This window comes from Hippocampus bargibanti, linkage group LG09 (genome assembly GCF_051943395.1).
Source record: "Hippocampus bargibanti isolate YZ-2025 linkage group LG09, ASM5194339v1, whole genome shotgun sequence".
Lineage (NCBI taxonomy): Eukaryota > Metazoa > Chordata > Actinopteri > Syngnathiformes > Syngnathidae > Hippocampus > Hippocampus bargibanti.
The window spans coordinates 447,520-465,051 of NC_142742.1; the positions used below are offsets into that span (position 1 = coordinate 447,520).

Genomic DNA, 17,532 nt, shown 5'->3' on the forward strand with positions numbered 1-17,532 from the left:
AAATTAAAAGCTTATTTATAGAAATTTCAAATTTAAAGTTAACGCTTGCAATTTGCGCATTTTTATGGAGTATAATAATACATTTAATTTATAAGCGCCTTTCAAAACTCTCAAAGACACTTTACAGTCTCAGGGTATTTTTTCTGCGGGTGAGCAGCGGCAGCCACACGCACCGGCGTTCACTCAACCCGGATGTAACATAATAGATAATAATACATAAATATAGAAAATATAAAAAAATAATATATAATAACATAATAAATAATAATAAATATTGATAAAACAAATCGTCAAAAATATATATTGGTAACTGAGCTCATATTTGAAGTTTAAAGTTGGCATTTGTGTGTCATGTTATGGTAACATATAATTATTTAAATAAAATGATGCTTTTCAACAATAGACTATGACAGTTCACAAATTCAATCATGGGCCACTTTTTAAAAAGTGTGGAAATCAAAATAACATGGACAAATGTATCAATAAATATATAGACACTTAAATAATAGAAATAAGACATAAATAGATCAACAATTAAAATAAATAAATGAATAAATATACAAACAAATCATCAACTAAATATATAAACGCGTAAATAAATAAATATACAAATGTATCAATGAACAAACACACAATATATATTTAGAATATTTTTAATTTTTATTGTGATTCAATCTAATATTTCATTGATTCATTTATTTTGTCCATAATGTGTCCAGGACAAATGTACATCTCGGGTCACATCTCATATTTGTGTTTTGTTTTTTGTTTTTTTCACAAGAAAAAGAAAGAAAACTTAACATTATGCCATAGAAATCAATATTGCAGATCACTGACACACACACACACACACACACACACACACACACACACACACACGGTAAGGGAAAACTACATAGCAGCGTGACATTAATCATCAATCTTTCGAGATAGCAAGTGTGGTAGTTTTTCTTTGTACATTAGCACCGGAGCTTCGATGAGCATGATTATCCGATGTTGAATCCCGTTGCAACGTTTCTTTGCTGACATTCTCATTGAATATTTAGCAATGCAAAAAGTATCAACGTTATGCACCCAAATTGTACAGCGCATCTTCATTCTTTGCAGTTAAAAAAAAACAACAATCGAATAAACATTGTGTAAGAGGGTTAAAAAAAGTGCTTTGTTGTGCGCCATCTTGAAGCATTCTGACTGGGGTCAAAACAAAACTGAAAGTTGGGATTACATTTTGCGGTTGGTAGCACACAGTTAGCACTGACTGACAAGTAGTAGCGTCACAAGCACCTAGCTAAAAATGACACTAGCGCAAAGCCACTTTTTTTGGGAACGTGGAAACTTTACACGTGAGAGTCTGGCACCGCCACGTCTGGACAGTAGGGATATATATATATATATATATATATATATATATATATATATATATATATATATATATATATATATATATATATATATATATATATATATATATATAGGGCCGATACTACCAGTAAGACTTTGGTTCGCTGAAGAAGCCTCTTGGATAAGAAGTGAAACATCCGACACCTTCATAGAAGTACAGATGACGGCTGAAGAAACCTTCTCATCAATTTTGATCATATTTAACGTTTTCTCTCAAAAGAGGGGGGATTTCTCATACTCCAGCTGTAGTTGACCTCGCAAGAATCCAAATGTACCGAAATGGCCTTCAAAAGGTGCGCCTAGTTCAAATCGAGCTTATTTGCGGGAGGCTTGTTTGAAATGCCAATTTCAAACATTCATCCTGTACGCGGCTCAAAGTGCTCAAGCGTGACAAAGTGAACTGGTGAGAAATGGTCCAGAAAAGCCGCCTGAGCGCCATAAAAACTTCACTTGAGGCGTTGGGTCACGTTGGCCAAGGCCACGGCAAACGCTTGCACTGCAGAGAAGGGATACTGGAAATCCAGAATGTAGGCGTTGCCGTCAATGCGTCCGAACTGCATCACCTAAACGTTTTTTGGGGATGGGGGAACAAGAACGGAAATACTGTAAGTAAGCAGGTGGTAACATTTCTAACTTGCAAAATAAAACAAGTTTTCACAATCAGACCGTATGTTACACCACGGTGTCAAAGACAGGAAAATGATGTTTTATGGCGACCTGGGAACGGATTATTCTCATTTTAATGGTTTCTTATGGGAAATACATGTTTGGAAGATGAACGTTTCGCCTGACGCACACTTTCTGGGAAGCAATGAAGTTCCAAAACTGAGGTATCACTGTCATTTCAAGTCTACCAGTCATGACCTTCCTGGATCCATCAAATTACCTGTCGGCCATCAAGCTCAATCTGGAAGTTTTTAGCCGACTCCTGCGTGACCCGACCTCCAAAGTCCAGCTGGTAGACCTGCGTGGCTTCGTTCCACAGAGGCTGCTTGTTAGCCATCACATAGACGAAACCCTGGCTACCTAAACTGCGGTCCTCCCGTTCGTTGGCCTTGCGGCACTTGATCTCCTCCAGCTCGCTAGCCATGCGAAGGCTACGCTTGTTCTTCCAGCTCTTCTTACCGCTCTGGTTCTGGTTCATGAGTTCGTCGCCGCTGATGAAAAGCTCCGGCTCGCTCTCGGAGCTGTCTTGGAATTCGTTGGCAGCCCGGCTCATCTTCTTGGCTCGGTTGAGCTGCTCCCGGGGTCCTTTGGGCTTCTTCTTGTCTCTGTTGCCTAGTCGCGGGCTGGCGATCAGGGAGTTGAAATCCGACAGAGCCCGGCCGTCCTTTCTCGACGCCGAGGACGCGTTACCCTCCTCGGCTCGGCTATCCAGTCTCTTGCGGCTTTTTTTGTTGAATCGCTCCGATTCCTGCCTGGCGGGACTTGCGTTGAGAGAGGACGGTTCCGCAAAATCGGCGGCGGCGGACTCCGCCAGGTCCTCTGCGGCGCTTTTTGAAGGGGGCAGCTCTGAGGGTGGCGGCGGCGGAGGGAGAGGAGGCGGCGGTGGCGGCGCGCTGGCAGGGGGCGGCGAAAGGATGGGCTTCTCTAAAATTTGATGAGTTTTAGTTGGAAGAGGAGGCGCCGGAGGGTCCTGCATGGGCGGCGGGCAGGGGTAAGGGTTCCAGGGGTGCAGGTTGACAGCGTGCAGTTGAAGGCCGGTGCGGGAGCTGGCACCTGGGTACATTGGGGGCAGGATGCAGCAGGCCAAGTTTGCCAGACTTGCAGAGTACCCCGTCGATAAAACCAAATTGGAGTCCTGCTGAGCAAACGGAACCGGGAGACCCACTTGGCCCGGACCGCATTGCGACGCGGGGTTCTGTAAGGTCTGAATGGTGGCTCTACCTACGCCGGCAGGGAAAGGAGACAGTGATATCTGGTAGCCCGATGGGAACGTGAGGGTGCTGGTCCCGGGGCTGGACGGCGGCTTGGTCGTAAGGACAAACGGTAGCCGCGTCACGTCCAAGTGCTGAGGCTGGCCGAGGATGAGAGGTGGAGGGGGCTTGTGAGGGGGCGGTGGTGGGGCCAGCGTGGCTTGCTCTGGAGCAAGCCAGAACTCCTCCGCCGCAGAGGCCTCCCACTGGTAAGGCGGAGGGCGTTTTGCTGAGATGCCCACCTCGCCGAGGGTCATCTGCCGGACGGGTTTGTCCAGGTGACGGTGTTGGTTCAGAGTCTCGTCCTCCGTGAAAGCCGAGTTGACGTACACGGTTCTGTCGCGGCTGGTGTCCATGGAACCCAGGAGACTGTAGGGTGACTGGGAGGTGTTTTTGGAGTGCACGATAATGGTGCTGTGGTGTGCTCCTTTCCCCGGGGGAAAGTCCTGCCTGACCACCGTGCCACCCGCAATGCCGCTACTGGAGGTCCCCCCGCCGCTAACGCTCACGCTAGTGCCGCTGCTGTTACTGCTGCACTGCGTGCACGTGTATAACGCGGTGGGCAGCCTCTGCTGGTAGGTCAAACCCAAGGTGCTGTTCATCTTGGCCTTGGTGGGGAGCGTCCTGGAACTGTCCGTCGTGGTGGGAACTTTGAGCGTCACGTCGCGGCGGTCGCGGCGCAGGGTGGCGTGTATCAGACTGCTTTCCAATCTCTGTGGCGGAGGTGCGAGCGTCGTCGGAACCTGATTGGCCGGATCAGGATAAGGGGGCGGATCGCCGCTCGGGATGGAGTACCGTGGGACCGACAGACGACTGAGTGTTGCCGAGCTGTAGGGCAGATGAATCTTTTTATTCTGCGAGGAGGTCACCTTCAGCGTGGCCGAGCCGTGGGCGGCGTACGCGTTTTGGTTGCGGATGATACGCCGTCGCGGGCGGCAGACCTCTTCCACGTTACCGCTGCTGTCGAATGTCGTGATCCTTTCGTACCCCAGAGGCGTCGGGTACTGTATGGTCACCGGCTGAAGTAAAAAGTCGTCTTTCTTCAGGCATCCGTCCGGAGCCAGGACGCCGGGGTTGTCGCAGTTTGTGACTAGCGTTTGGGCCGACGCCGCTGCAGACGCCACTGTACCGGGGTAGGGAGGAGGGGGGTTCACCTTCCTCGCCTGAACCTCCACAGATCCGCTGTCTCTGCTGCTAAAGGAAGGGGGTAAAGTCCGGGGCGGGCTTGGCTTCAAGCCCTGCTCTCGATCCAGTCCGGGTTCGGCGGTGGGCGGCGGCAGGAGTTGTATCTGCTGTAAGGAAACGGCGGGGTAGCCGGCGGGCGGCGGCGGCAGCGTCATTTGCATCTTCAGCTGCTGCTGCATTTGCTGGTGCTGCCTCTGCATTTGCTGGTGCTGCTGCTGGATCTGCTGGTGCTGCTGCTGGAGCTGCTGCTGTTGCTGTCTCATCTCCTGAATCTGCTGACGGATCTGCTGCTGCTGTTGCTGCATCTGCTGCTGCTGCTGTTGCATTTGCTCGTGCTGCATCTGCATTTGTTGCTGTTGCTGCTGGATGTGTTGCTGCTGCTGGAACTGGTGCGCCACCGCCACCACTGGTGGATTCTGTGGTATCTGTTGATGCTTCTGCTGTTGGTGAAGCTGCTGAAGATGATGCCGTTGATTCTGCTGCTGCTGGGCCTGCGGCGGCAGCTGCCGCTGCCTGGATTGCAGCTGCTGCTGGCAAGGCGCTTGGGACCGCGGCCGGGCTGGGAGATGGTGAGGCGGCGGGGGAGGTAGCGTACCGGGGAGCAGCGGACCCATATCCAGCCCGTTGAAGATCACCTGCCCGGGGTTTGGGTATCTAGTCGGAACCGGATACGGTGCGGCGACCGGGGTGGGGTCTTGACTGCGGTCGGGGATGGCAACAGAGACGGATGCGGGTGCCGCCGCCGCTGCGTTGGTTGTGGGGTTGGTGAGGACATCAAGCTGAATGTTCTGATTGGCCAGGAGAGACTGAACCAGGCCGATGCTCTGAGTTGGCGACATGGCCTGAGCCGGACTGTGGATGGGAGCGATGGGAATGTTGACGGTGCAGGGCGGGTTGTCTCCTGACGATGAGCCCATCACTTCATGGGAAGGAAGAAGAGTTTGTTAGTGGGAAATCAAGGCTTTTGGGTGCGCCTTATGAACCGGAAAATACGCCACAGTGATACCTTAGCTTACAAACTTTTTTTGGTTCCCAGAAAAGGCGAAAAGTGTGTATCCCAAAAAATAATTTTCCATAGGAAACCATTAAAATGAGAATGATCCGTTCCCAGGTCCCCATAAAACATAATTTTCTAAGCCTTAAAACTACACAAAATATACCTTGTTTTGTGTATAATAAATGTGATATTGTATTACAATGAATGAAATAAACTGTACTGTATAATAAAGTCTTTTTATTGTCCTTTGTGACGGTCGTTGATGGCTTGATGGAATGGAGTGGCCGCTTTCATCAGCATTAAACACGTGATGAGGAACGAACGTAGCCTTCTTCTTTCACCATCTCGAGGAATGATCCCTTGGAGGTGCTTTCTCTGCCATCATTTTAGCTAGTTCCTCAGCAATTGTGTTCCGTTTAGCTGCGTTGATCGCTTTTTGCATCAAGTGTACAGATGACTTGTGCGGGTTATTTGTGGAGCCTGATTGATGGGATATTTTAACCTTGCAGTCTACACTCTGCCTTTGAACTATCAAAGTTGAAACAAGTCCAAATGATGTCACTGTCTTCTATCCATTTTCTCTCTCTCTGTCGTCTGCCTGTCTCTTTAATGTTTAACCCCCCCCCCCCCCCACACACACACACACACACACTGCTGCGTTCTTGACCAATCACGTGGCTTTAAGCGAAGACTGGGGGTGGGGAATAGAGGACAAAAACAAGCCGGATGCCATTTTCTTGTGAGGAGAACGGGCTCGTTCGCGAACGACACATCACCCATGATGGCACTCTGTGTGTATCCCGAAAAATAGTTCGTATGCCAAGGTAAAATTGTCATCAATTTAACATTCGTAAACCAAAACGTTCGTAAGCCAAGGGGTTTGTAAACCGAGGTATCACTGTATCTGTACTTCTACTAAATTTCACAGCGTGAGTCATTTTGCCGTTTCCGTTTTTTTTAGGCCACGTGAACGACATATGGTGTGACCGTGCAAGATAAACCTGGCAAATCGTCCTCGTCCTCGCTGAACACGTTGGGGTTGAACACGGGCAAGCTCATGAAGTCGTGCGAGATCTTGCGCACCTCCGGCAGGTAAATGGTCATCTGCCGCGGTTGCAAGTGAAGCAGACTCGTCTTGTAGATGACTGAAACACACAAATACATATCGACACTTGAGGAAGTTCACCAAGCTGAATGCAAGTACTTGCATTCTTGACGCATTTTGGAAGTACAGCGATACTTCGGTTTACCAACTTAATTGGTTCCCAGAAAGTGTGTGTAAGGTGAGAAGTTCGGCTGCCAAACATTTATTTCCCATTGGAAACCATTAAAATGAGAATAATCCGTTCCCAGATCCCGATAAAACATAATTTTAAATTTAAAACAACACAAAATAGACCTTATTTTATGTATAATAAATGTGCTATGGTATTATAATTAAAGAAATAAACTATACTGTATAATGACGTTGTTTTATTGACCCTTGATGTAGTTGCCTCTTGATGATATGCTGGTGAAGTTGCCGTGCTTTCTCGGGAATAATGCCCTCACTCACACTGTCCCCTGCTAGCTGCTTTTCGTTAATCTAAATCAACAGAAGTTTTTCAACCTCTTCTATTGCCTGAGACCGTTGCTTAGACGACACAGAAACACCCTTAGCCACATGTAGCAATGGTTGACTTAGCATATTGACACTGGGACACAAACGCACACCTCGTTGGTATTTTTCAATGATTTCCTTCTCCTGCTCGACCATCATTTTCATTTGTGTCCTCTTTGGTTTAACACTAGCCTGTGGTGGGGTCTTTTTTGGTCCCATAATAGCAAAAGTACTCCACTCAATTACAAAGCACATCTGCACTCAAAGAAAGTGGGTTTGGAAAACTAGTCCGCCAGCCACCGTGGCGCTGTTCGACCGTGCGGTTTGGTGTTCATCCACCGAAAACTAGTCCACCAGCCACTGTGGCGCTGTGTGGTTTAGTTCATCCACCGAAAACTAGTTGGTATGCCAAGATTTAATTCTCGCAAATTTAATGTTCGTAAGGCGAGAGGTTCGTGAGCTAAAGCGTTCGTAAACCAAGGTATCACTGTACATCCAACAAAACTCACTTTCAAACGACGTGAAAGCAATATGAAAAACCAAAAACAATCATTTTTTGTATCGATCACCTTATCATGTGTTATTACGACGCCGCTTACCTGCGCCGAGATTGGCGGGTAAGAACGAAGCCAGTCCCACAATTTTGAACTTTGTCCCCCAGATATTGGATGTGACCTGAGCCAGGTAATTGTGCTGCAGAGTGCAATGATAGATGGGAGTCGGGGGTGGCAGATACTTAATCATGCGAAATTCATACTTTGTTGCTTTCTAACAATCAAGTAAGTGCGTCCAGATAGCACGCGTGGTACCTCGGTGAGTCCGTCCATGGAAAACTCGCGGCGCGTTAGGCTAGGGGATCGAACCAGAGGCTTCTTGGATGCTAACCGCGGTGACCGCCGGCCGTCTTGGTGGACGCGGGACAGTTTAGGAGATTTGCGCGCTTCCAGGTTCATTCTATAGAGCAAGAAAATAAAAACAATCATCAAATGTAGAATTTTCCAGGATCTTGCTGTTGCTCTGTGGTTAAAATCGAGCCCAAGCGTCTATCACAGCGTATTGGTAACATGTGCTCGGTGGTTTGGCTAACCTGTTTCCCCGGGCGAACTTGGGTGACTTCTTGCTGACCCATTCGTCGCTCAGCTCCAAGTCGCTAGAGTCGGAGCAGTTGCAGCTGTCGGCGTACGAGATCATGGGGTTGACGCACAATTCCTCTAAATGGGGATCAGAGATCCAGGGGGTCAGCAGAACACAGTGAGGTGAAATGTCAAAATAGGAGCGACTGACCACCGGTTTCGGTCTTCATTTCCTAAAATAGAAAAGACTGAAAGTTTTAAACCGATGAAAGTCTTTAACCGATCTTAAACCAATCTTAAACCAATGAAAGTCTTAAACCGCCCGCGCTAAAACAGAAAAGACTGAAGACTGACACCATACAAGATGCTTTTCGTAAAATGGACGGCGCTCACCCGTTTTGCTGTCAGTTTTGGGATCGGTAATGACAAACTCGGGTCTCAATTTGCTGATGCGACGGCCATTGAGGATGGGTACCAGTCCTCCCAGGTACTCCAGGTAGAGAGTGTAGCAAGGACCGCCCGCCTCAGGACTGTCCTCCGCCCGTTTCATGGTGCAGTGCAGACGCTCGTTGCCTGTCGTCGGGTAGCCGACAAAGTCTCGGATGTTGTTGGGATCCGGGATCGGGGGCTACAACACAAAACGGTATGTCAACCTTCGATGAGCCGAGTCCCCTCAAATGTCGTCATTTTGGCCGATGTTATCAGGCGGCACCTTAATGGTAGGGATGAAGGCGGTGGTGACGTAGGAACAGAGCAGCGAGGGCATGTTGAGCTTGCCCACGTCCTTTTCCTCCCGCAGGGCACTGGCGATGCCCTGTTGGCAGAGCAGCTGCAGGCTGGCCACACGGTGCTCCACTCGCACCACGTAAAGCGCCGGACCGCATGCCAGAAACAGCCGCGAGTCCCGGTGACCCCAGCAGATGGTGGTGATGGGCCTCTGAAACCACCATGACAACGTTAACGTGTCGTCGAACACGGAGCCCTGAGGTGTCGTGTCCTCTGCAATAGCTTCGTTCCAAAGACGTTTGGACCGTAGCAAGCGAATTCAGGCAAAACATTCGTACTTTGCTAACTTTGGTACCTGTGCTGGCGTTTCCAAAGTATAGATGTGTTCCCCTTGAACGTTGTAGAACTTAACCAGAGCGTTCCTGGGCACGCCGGCGTCTGAAGGCAGCCCGTGTCTCTCCATGCCGGCCACGGCCAGGAGGTCGCCTTGGGAGCACCACTGGGCCTCCACGTCTGGAAACGATGGCGGAGGAAAGCTTATTCTACCAGAAAATAATGATGGGTGTCCGGATGTGACCACCGGGGGGCAGTAGAATACACTTCTACCAACATGAATACGCTAGTCTCTGAAGTCAAACCCCACTATGGAATAATCAACGACTCCTCAGACTTATTGCACGAGGGGTCAAGCTCCGGCGTGGTCTTACCTTTCAAACCCGAGCGAATGACGGCAGGGGACAGGTCATCGTAGTTGCTCATCAAGCTGATTTCTCCCGATAAGAAGGTGACGGTCAACAAAGGCTTGACTCGCCGCACTAAACGCATCGGTATTAAGTTAGTCATTCCAGAACGGCAACAGTGAGTTCTTCTGACAAACCGCCACAGCTGCTAACACCGCATTATTGCCGGTACAATCGGTGACATAAATACAACATGCTACCGAGCCACATGCTGCTTCACCAAGGCCCGCAAGATGAAGCGCAGAGGGTACCTAAAGGCAAGAAGTTGTCATCGGAGTCAGTGTCACTCTCAGTACTATCCTCCACCAGGAAGTCGGGGCAGTTCCAGGACATGCCCACGATGCCGTCGGATTCGTGCAGCAGCACGTGCGCCAGCATGCGGCCGTGGCAGTCCATCACGATCACCTGACCGTCGGCCGTTCCGAATAACACCTGAAACGCAACCCAGATGTTGCTTGAGGTCTAAACTAAACTTTTTCAAGTACACAAACCAAGAGGAGACAGCCGAGCCTCCATGAAGCATCTCCACTTGGGCCAAAATGCCGCTGCTCACCTCTTGACTGCTACTCGTAAGAGGGAGCATATCATTCCGACTTTGGAATCCCTTCACGGGGTGTACCTGCTGGTCGTCGGGCGTCCAGATGCCGCAGGTGATCTGGCTCTCTAGATTGATCTCCGAAGACCAATGACGCTGGCCGCTGACCGAGCCCACCAGCACGAAACCGTCGCGGTAGGCGATCAGCGCCTGAGTGCCGTCGTGGGACCACGTGAAGTCGCTCACCTGCGGCACCACGTGACCATTTTGTTGGATTGTGAAAGCGAACCGCCGGAACCGGAGTCAAACATCCGCATTCGGATCCACAAGATGAGTCGACTTACTTGTGCTCCTCGATCGTTGACCAGCTCCACCGACCATCTTCCCTCGTACTGGATCCACACGAAAATTCCTCCGTCCATGTCACACGTGGCCAACTTCTGGAAGGGTTCGTTCCAGCGCACCAGGACCACCTACGACACCAAGGTCACTCACGTCTGCTTTTTGTAGTTGCTTATTGGGACGCAGTTTAGGGTGTCATTTCCCGGTCTCCTGGTTTGCTACCCTTTTCCATTTTTGGTGCACTCCTATTCAGGTTTTTCTTCTGTGGTTATCTATCGTTGCACTCTATTTGGTCATTGGGTACCAAACCGTTCAGGAGTTGCCTTTTCTATTCTATGCTTATTGTTAATTCCATTTGGGATCTTCTTGTTGCGTGTCTGTTTTATGGTTACGGTGATCCCTCCCATTCGGTTCCAGGGTTGAAGTCCTCTTTGGGGTTACCGGTAGCCAATTGTTCATTTAGCATTCCTTTGTCGCATTGAGAACCGAGTGGGTACCCGTTCACGGTCAAAGGTCGAGCGCACGGGTTTTTACCTCGCTGTTGTGCCCCCTGAGGTTGAAGTTGATCCTCTGCGGGGTGCTCCTGTCCCGCCGGCAGTGACTGGAGGTAAAGGTGACGCCCACCACGCCGCGTCCGTTGCCCGTGGCCAACCATCCCTCTTCGTAGTAACGGCGGCGGCACACGGGCTTGTCCTTCTCGCTCTTGGGCACGCGGCCCTTCCACGACAAGCACAGGATGTTGGAGTCGCTGCACAGGATTGGACCGTGTTCCACGGCCGCCAACATCCCTACCGAGTGGCCCTGCTGCATGGAGACACGCCGCCCGAAAAAACAGGTAGGGCGATCTCATCCGATGTTTTTGCTAGGTACAGCGATACCTTGGCTTACGAACTTAAATGGTTCCCAGACAGAGTGTGAAAGGCGAAAAGTGTGTCTCCCAAAAAATGATTTCCCATGGGAAACCATTAAAATGAGAATAATCCGTTCCAAGGTCCCCATAAAACATAATGTTCTACTTTCTAATTTTCTAAGCCTTAAAACTCCACTGGCTGGCTAGCTAACCAATTAAGTTCGTAAGCTGAGGTATCACTGTATGTGATTTTGTACCAATTTAGCTTTTTTGACAGCTGCATGTATCCACGTTGTGACGACGGTTGCTTTACTGGACCTTGTTTTTATATCAATGTTCCCAAAAAACTGGCCACGCAGTAAATTGGCTATTAAATGACAGCCCGCAGGTAAATCGAAAACCAATCCAGACGAGCGCCGTCACGTTTTTTTTTTCAGAGCCTTCGCTCAATATCAACGTTATCAACGATGCTCGCCGTCCGGAATGGACCTGTCAATCACCCAACCTCATAGCTTCTGGACATGTTGAGTCAAAAGGCCTCCGTGGAAGGCGGCCATGTTTTTTCCATTCAGATGAAAAGCTTGGACGCTGGCCGATCGCGCTTTCCTCTCTCTTTCACTTCATCCGAGTGGACGTGCTTTGACGCCAACGGCCCATACCATGTCTCCTCCGTCCTGTCGCCATGGATGCTTAAGAAGGATAAAAGAAAAGAATAATAATAATCCCTGTAGCATCACTCTGGCACTTGGATCCCTCTCATTCACACACGTATATTCCATCTTGCTGCGGCTAATCTTCTATCCTCAATAATAATAATAATAATAATACATTTTATTTCTAAGCGCATTTCAAAACTCTCAAGATCACTTTATAGTCACAGGATAAGCTTTTCTGTGGGTGAGCAGTGGCTGCCACACGCACCAGCGTTCACTCAACCCGGAAGTAACTCAAATAGATGGAAAGATAGCTAGCTAGCTAGCTAGCTAATAGATACAGTAATAGTAATAATACATTTCATTTATAAGAACATTTCAAGGTCACTTTACAGTCATATAGTGCTTTAACACCAGCTGAAGCTGGAACAAAGCGCTAACATGGACAAAAGCCTGCCCCCTCATGAAAGAGAAAAACATTGCGAGAGGTCCGACCAGCGCTTTATCAGCACCCAAAAGCCAAACACATTTGAGAACGGCGCGCCACGTCACACTTTTCAATTCCCCAATACATTTCAGGAATGGCAGCGAATGAGTTCACAACGGCCAGCGGGATGATTTTACAAACATCCATCGTCAAAATGGATGCTAGGCTAGCATTGCTAGCGTAGAATGAATGAGCTAAAATAGTCATCGTGATGCAGGAGTCACTGTTTTTTTGTTGTTGTCTCCATGCAACAGCAGCCTCGCATTGACAGAAGTGGCCCGTCGTCTCCATGCCAACGAACACAGCTCGTCCTTCATCCCTATTGTGACGTCATCACACATGATCATTTTCACACACGCGCATACGTGTGCATATTCATGGGAGCGATCCCGTCCGTTCATCGTGGAAGTGAGTGGAGACAAAGATTGAAAAAAAAAATAGCGTGATATAATGCGAGCGCTATAAAAAAAGACAACAAGCCGAGCGCCATTTTGCGTCAATCATCCCCCCCCCCCAAAAAAAAAAAAAAAACATGCATTAGAAGGACAAGCGCGATGCAGTCGTTTGTACCTGTGGTGCCGATCCAGTCCAGGCGCTGCCTGGCTGCAGCAAGCGAGTCTCCTTGCAGACCCCCCCCCCCTCCCCTCCTCTTCCGTTTGCGCACTTTGGATGCGAGGTGGGGGCTTCCCGTGCGGGTTGCCAGCTGACCGAATAAAGCACGGCCAACATCATTGAATTGAAAAGCAAAAAAAAAAAAAAAAAACACCACAAAAACGCAATTGGTCATTTAAGGGGCGGGGTTAGCGTGGTTCAATCTAATGTCAGCGCTTTTTTAATAATAATAATAATAATAATACCTTTCATTTATTAGTGCCTTTCAAAACTGTCAAGGTCACTTTACAGTCACAGGATCAGTTTTTCTGTGGGTGAGCAGCGGCAGCCACACGCGGCAGCGTTCACTCAACCAGGAATAACTCAAATGGATTAAGTTAGCTAGCTGGCTAATGGATAATAATAACAATAATAATATTATTAATAATAATCATACATTGTATTTCTAACCGCCTTTCAAAACTCTCAAGGTCACTTTACAGTAACAGGATCAGTTTTTCTGTGGGTGAGCATCGGCAGCCAGATAACTAATAGATAGCTAGCTAGGTAGCAAGCAACAGTGACCCCGTTCAAACAGAGAATAACTCAAATAGATCAAGTTTGCCAGCTAGCTAATTGGATATTGGATATTGGATATGCCTTTATTAGTCTCACAGTGGAGAAATTTACATTTCACAGCAGCAAAGTGATGAAAGGAATGAAAGTAGAAAAACTATTACTAACTATTAGTAATAGATGACTAATAGATTGCTAGCTAGCTATCTGGCTAGCTAGACAGCTAATAGATAGCAAATCGATAGCTAGCCAGGCAGCCAGCAACGGTGACCCTGTTCAACCGGAATAACTCAAATCGATCAAATCACCTTTCCCAATTGGAAGGAATGGAAATGCCATTAATGCGTTCTAATCACCCCAAAATCTTATTTTTGGTTTCTTTGTTCACAAGAAAAAAAGACAACTCTATATTGTCGTGTTTCATGAAAAATGGAGTCAAAAAATTAAATAGTGGCTTATTTTTCATATTATGCCTGTGAATACAGTAAAGTCTGGTTATATCGATATCGGATATATCGATAGTCCCGGTTATATCGATACTATTTCTATGCACGCACGGAGAAAATTACATGCAAACAGGGTCGGATATATCGATGGTCCCGGTTATATCGATATTTTTTCCGACTCCCTTGAATATCGATATAACGAGACTTTACTGTATTTACTGAGCGTTTTTGTTCAAATATCTGTTTTTTTCAAGGTCTTGAAAAAAGACCCTCGTTTTTACTAACTGTGAGCATATCGTGGCCGTTTCCATTGTACGTTAGCATTAAGCTAGCGGGTGCTGTTGTTTCGGCAGTTTTTCAAGCATGTTGTTCAGTTTAAATCCGGTGCCTTATATCGAACAAAACAGTGTTTTTAGAGCACCAAAATATTTCCCAGTACTTTCAGAATGTATTTTGAATACATATATGACATACAATAGTTCCTTGTGATTCTCAAGCATCAGTCGTTCAATGCCTATACTAAAAAAAAAAAAAAAAAAAAAAGTCATATCTCAAATCACCTTCCCCCATTGGAATGAATGAAAAATCCATTAATGCGTTCTAATCCCCCCAAAATCTTATTTTTGGTTTTGTTGTTCATCAAATTAAATAGCGGGTCATTTTTCATATTATGCCTGTGAATATTTACTGAGCATTTTTGTTCAAATATCTCTTGTTCAAGGCCGCCGCCATTTTTAGCTAACTGTCAGCATTACGTGGGCGTCTCCATTGTACGTTAGCATTAAGCTAGCGTGTGATGTTGTTGAGGCAGTTTTAAATACTGTACATGTCGTTCCGTTGATATCGAAAAGCCAAAGGTTGTTTTGAGAACTCAAATTTGTGAATTGACTTGACAGGTTTCTTTGGAGCCAGCCTCTTCCCTGGGTCGGAATCTCCAAAGTCTTGGCGGTGACTTCCTTCCTTCCTTCCTTCCTTCCTTCAAGCGCGGGCCTCTTGGAAAGCGTGGATGATGCCGTTGTAGGCGGGCGGCGGGGTCTCCGAGGGCAGGAAGCCCTTGAGTCCGTTGCCGCCCAGCCAGAAGGAGTGTCGCTTGTCGCCGACCGGGTCCGAATCCCGGGACGGGCTCAGCCGGGTGTCCTCCGCCATCTCCAGGCTGCCTTTGCCGGGCGCGGGTCGAAAGGTGGACCTTTCCGCTCCCGGTTTGCTCCCCAGAGGCCCGACCGGTTCCAACGAGGGCTGGCGGTAGACTCCGAGGAAAGTGCTGCGGTAGAGGCCCAGCTGGCCGTCCGGCGGGATTTGGGAGCGCCGGGATTTGCCCGCTTTCTCGCGGGGGCGTCGGGTGATGCCGGCGCCGGCTCGCCGGCGGGACGCCCACGTCAGCAGGACGTAGACCACGGCGCCCAGGATCAGGCCCACCAGCACCGACAAGCAGAAGGCCGTGATCATGTCGCCTTGACACACACACACACACACACACACACACACACACACAAAAAGAGAGAGAGAGCGTCAAAAGTGGCTTGGACACCATCATCTGTTCCAGAAAACCCCGTTGGCTTGAAAAAGGAAGCGGGGGGCGTCCATTCAGTTTGCTCCACAACCTCTTTTCAGTTGGAAACTTAGTATTATTATTATTATTATTATTATTATTATTATTATTATTATTATTATTAGATGAGCCTTTATTTGTCTCACAGTGGAGAAATTTACATTTCACACAGTCAATAATAATAATAATATACTAATTGTAATACCACTACTACTACTACTACTACTAAGAATAATAATAATACTAAAATACTAATATTAATACTAATAGTAATACTACTACTACTAAGAATAATAATAATATAATACTAATCGTAATATCAATCGTAATACTACTACTAATAATAATAATACAATCGTGGCAGGCAAAAGAAGTAATCCAAACGACATGGTCCTTGAGGTCAACATCCGGCCTGCCAGTCTGCCCCCCCCCCCCCCCACAATAAAAAATTGTGGATTACATCGCATACATCTTGCTTTTGTTAAATTAAATCTCCCCTCACGAGTTATGAATGTCCAAAATTCTTGATAGAAGCTCTCACCTCGATTGAAGGATTGGAGGATTTCCACCAATGGATGCGTTTCGTTGCGGGCCATCTTTGCAAGCCACCTCGAAGAGCAACTCGCGCTTGTTGGGCGACTGACCGCGTCCAGTCGCTCTGACGGAAACTTGGCGCTCACGCTTCCTTCCCCTTCTTTTTTCAAATTAGCTTAGCTGATCTACGTAGCGCCCTTTCCCTTTGCCGTCGCTTCCTCCGGATCGATAATCGGCCTCCTTGACCGAACAAACCCTCCTCTCGTCTGTCATTTCTTTCTTTTATCTGATGCTTTTCGACTTATTTTTCACTTGTTAAAAGATGCTAGCCGCTCCAAAAATATCTGCGTTCACAACTGGTGACTATCGAGGTCCCACTGGGGATTTCCTTCCATTGTTGCTCTTTTCCACTTTGGGAGAACACTCTGTACTGCTACAGAGTGTAGCACTTGCTCATAACTTGACGTGATGAATTGACAATTGATGGCAAATTCACGTTTGGGCGACTTTTAGTGGCAAAGGGCCCTCGATCTATCAGGTGTGAAATTAAACAAGTATTTCTTTTGGATAATTCCACCTGCGACTTTTGCCAGATTGTGACGTCACAGTGATGCCAATGGACAAAAAAAAGAACCCAACGTGATTCATATTGGCGCATATAATTCATCCAATTAAGCGATTCGTTGTATAGTTCCCCATTGTGGGACTATTCACGGATTTCTGATTCTGAAAAAAGGTGCGTTTTTGCCCCGTCTTCAGGCCAAAAATGGAATCGACTCGCCGATTGGGTCAATTTGAAAACGACTTTCTCGTTGTCATGTAATCTCGCGATGGAGTGCGGTTTTCCCGTCAACCCTTGATCATCCCGACTAATAATAATAATAATAATAATAATAATAATACATTTCATTTAAAACTACCAAGGACACTTTACAGTCAGAGGGTATGAAACGTAGCATCAACGTTTTCTTCGATTTATCATTTAATTATTTCCCTCCTTTTCCTTTCTCTTTCCAGCCGCCATATTTGTTAGCTTTTCGTTTGAACAATTACATTGTAAAGTATCTGTTGAAGTAGTAAAAAAATTAATTCATATAATATACAAAAATTCAATAAATACATCAAATTTACACCGCCTACTCTCCCCTATTTCGGAGTTCGGCTCGTTACCATGGCAACCGGGCAACACAGCCTCAACTTCCGGTGTGCGAGTTTGCACGAGGGAGCCGAGCGAATCCAAAACGCAGTAAGAGCTAAACTTTGACGTTTCACTCCTTTTTTCCCCCATAATGTTGTCGTGCGATGTTTTGGGGAGCGTCGAGTCCTTTCAG

The 17,532-nt window shown here is 47.4% G+C and overlaps 3 protein-coding genes across 12 annotated transcripts in view; 1 reads left to right on the forward strand and 2 right to left on the reverse strand.

Annotated features, from left to right (window-relative positions):
- Window positions 1-671: 671 nt before the first annotated feature.
- Window positions 672-13,192, reverse strand: tulp4b (TUB like protein 4b). The gene is made up of 16 exons (XM_089004707.1): window positions 13,076-13,192; window positions 11,871-12,054; window positions 11,050-11,319; window positions 10,518-10,646; window positions 10,258-10,419; window positions 9,890-10,070; window positions 9,606-9,713; window positions 9,254-9,411; window positions 8,885-9,109; window positions 8,566-8,800; window positions 8,187-8,310; window positions 7,909-8,053; window positions 7,699-7,792; window positions 6,501-6,644; window positions 2,288-5,421; window positions 672-1,964 (listed from the first exon to the last, which is right to left on the reverse strand). The coding sequence occupies exons 2-16, from the start codon at window positions 11,886-11,888 to the stop codon at window positions 1,848-1,850; spliced, it is 5,244 nt and encodes a 1,747-aa protein (XP_088860833.1). The 5' UTR covers window positions 11,889-12,054; window positions 13,076-13,192; the 3' UTR covers window positions 672-1,847.
- Window positions 13,193-14,740: 1,548 nt separating this feature from the next.
- myct1b (myc target 1b) lies at window positions 14,741-16,582 on the reverse strand. Its single transcript, XM_089004708.1, has 2 exons — window positions 16,209-16,582; window positions 14,741-15,569 (listed from the first exon to the last, which is right to left on the reverse strand). The coding sequence occupies exons 1-2, from the start codon at window positions 16,261-16,263 to the stop codon at window positions 15,097-15,099; spliced, it is 528 nt and encodes a 175-aa protein (XP_088860834.1). The 5' UTR covers window positions 16,264-16,582; the 3' UTR covers window positions 14,741-15,096.
- Window positions 16,583-17,406: 824 nt separating this feature from the next.
- The window catches only part of syne1b (spectrin repeat containing, nuclear envelope 1b), an 81,407-nt gene continuing 81,281 nt past the window's right edge, over window positions 17,407-17,532 (forward strand). For 8 of the 10 annotated variants that reach the window (XM_089004496.1, XM_089004504.1, XM_089004502.1 and 5 more), the window contains exon 1: window positions 17,411-17,447. The gene's annotated coding sequence lies outside the window, so the exon portion shown is untranslated. Of the gene's footprint in view, window positions 17,448-17,532 lie in introns of all 10 variants that reach the window. The other 2 variants (XM_089004511.1, XM_089004509.1) reach the window with 2 other exon arrangements.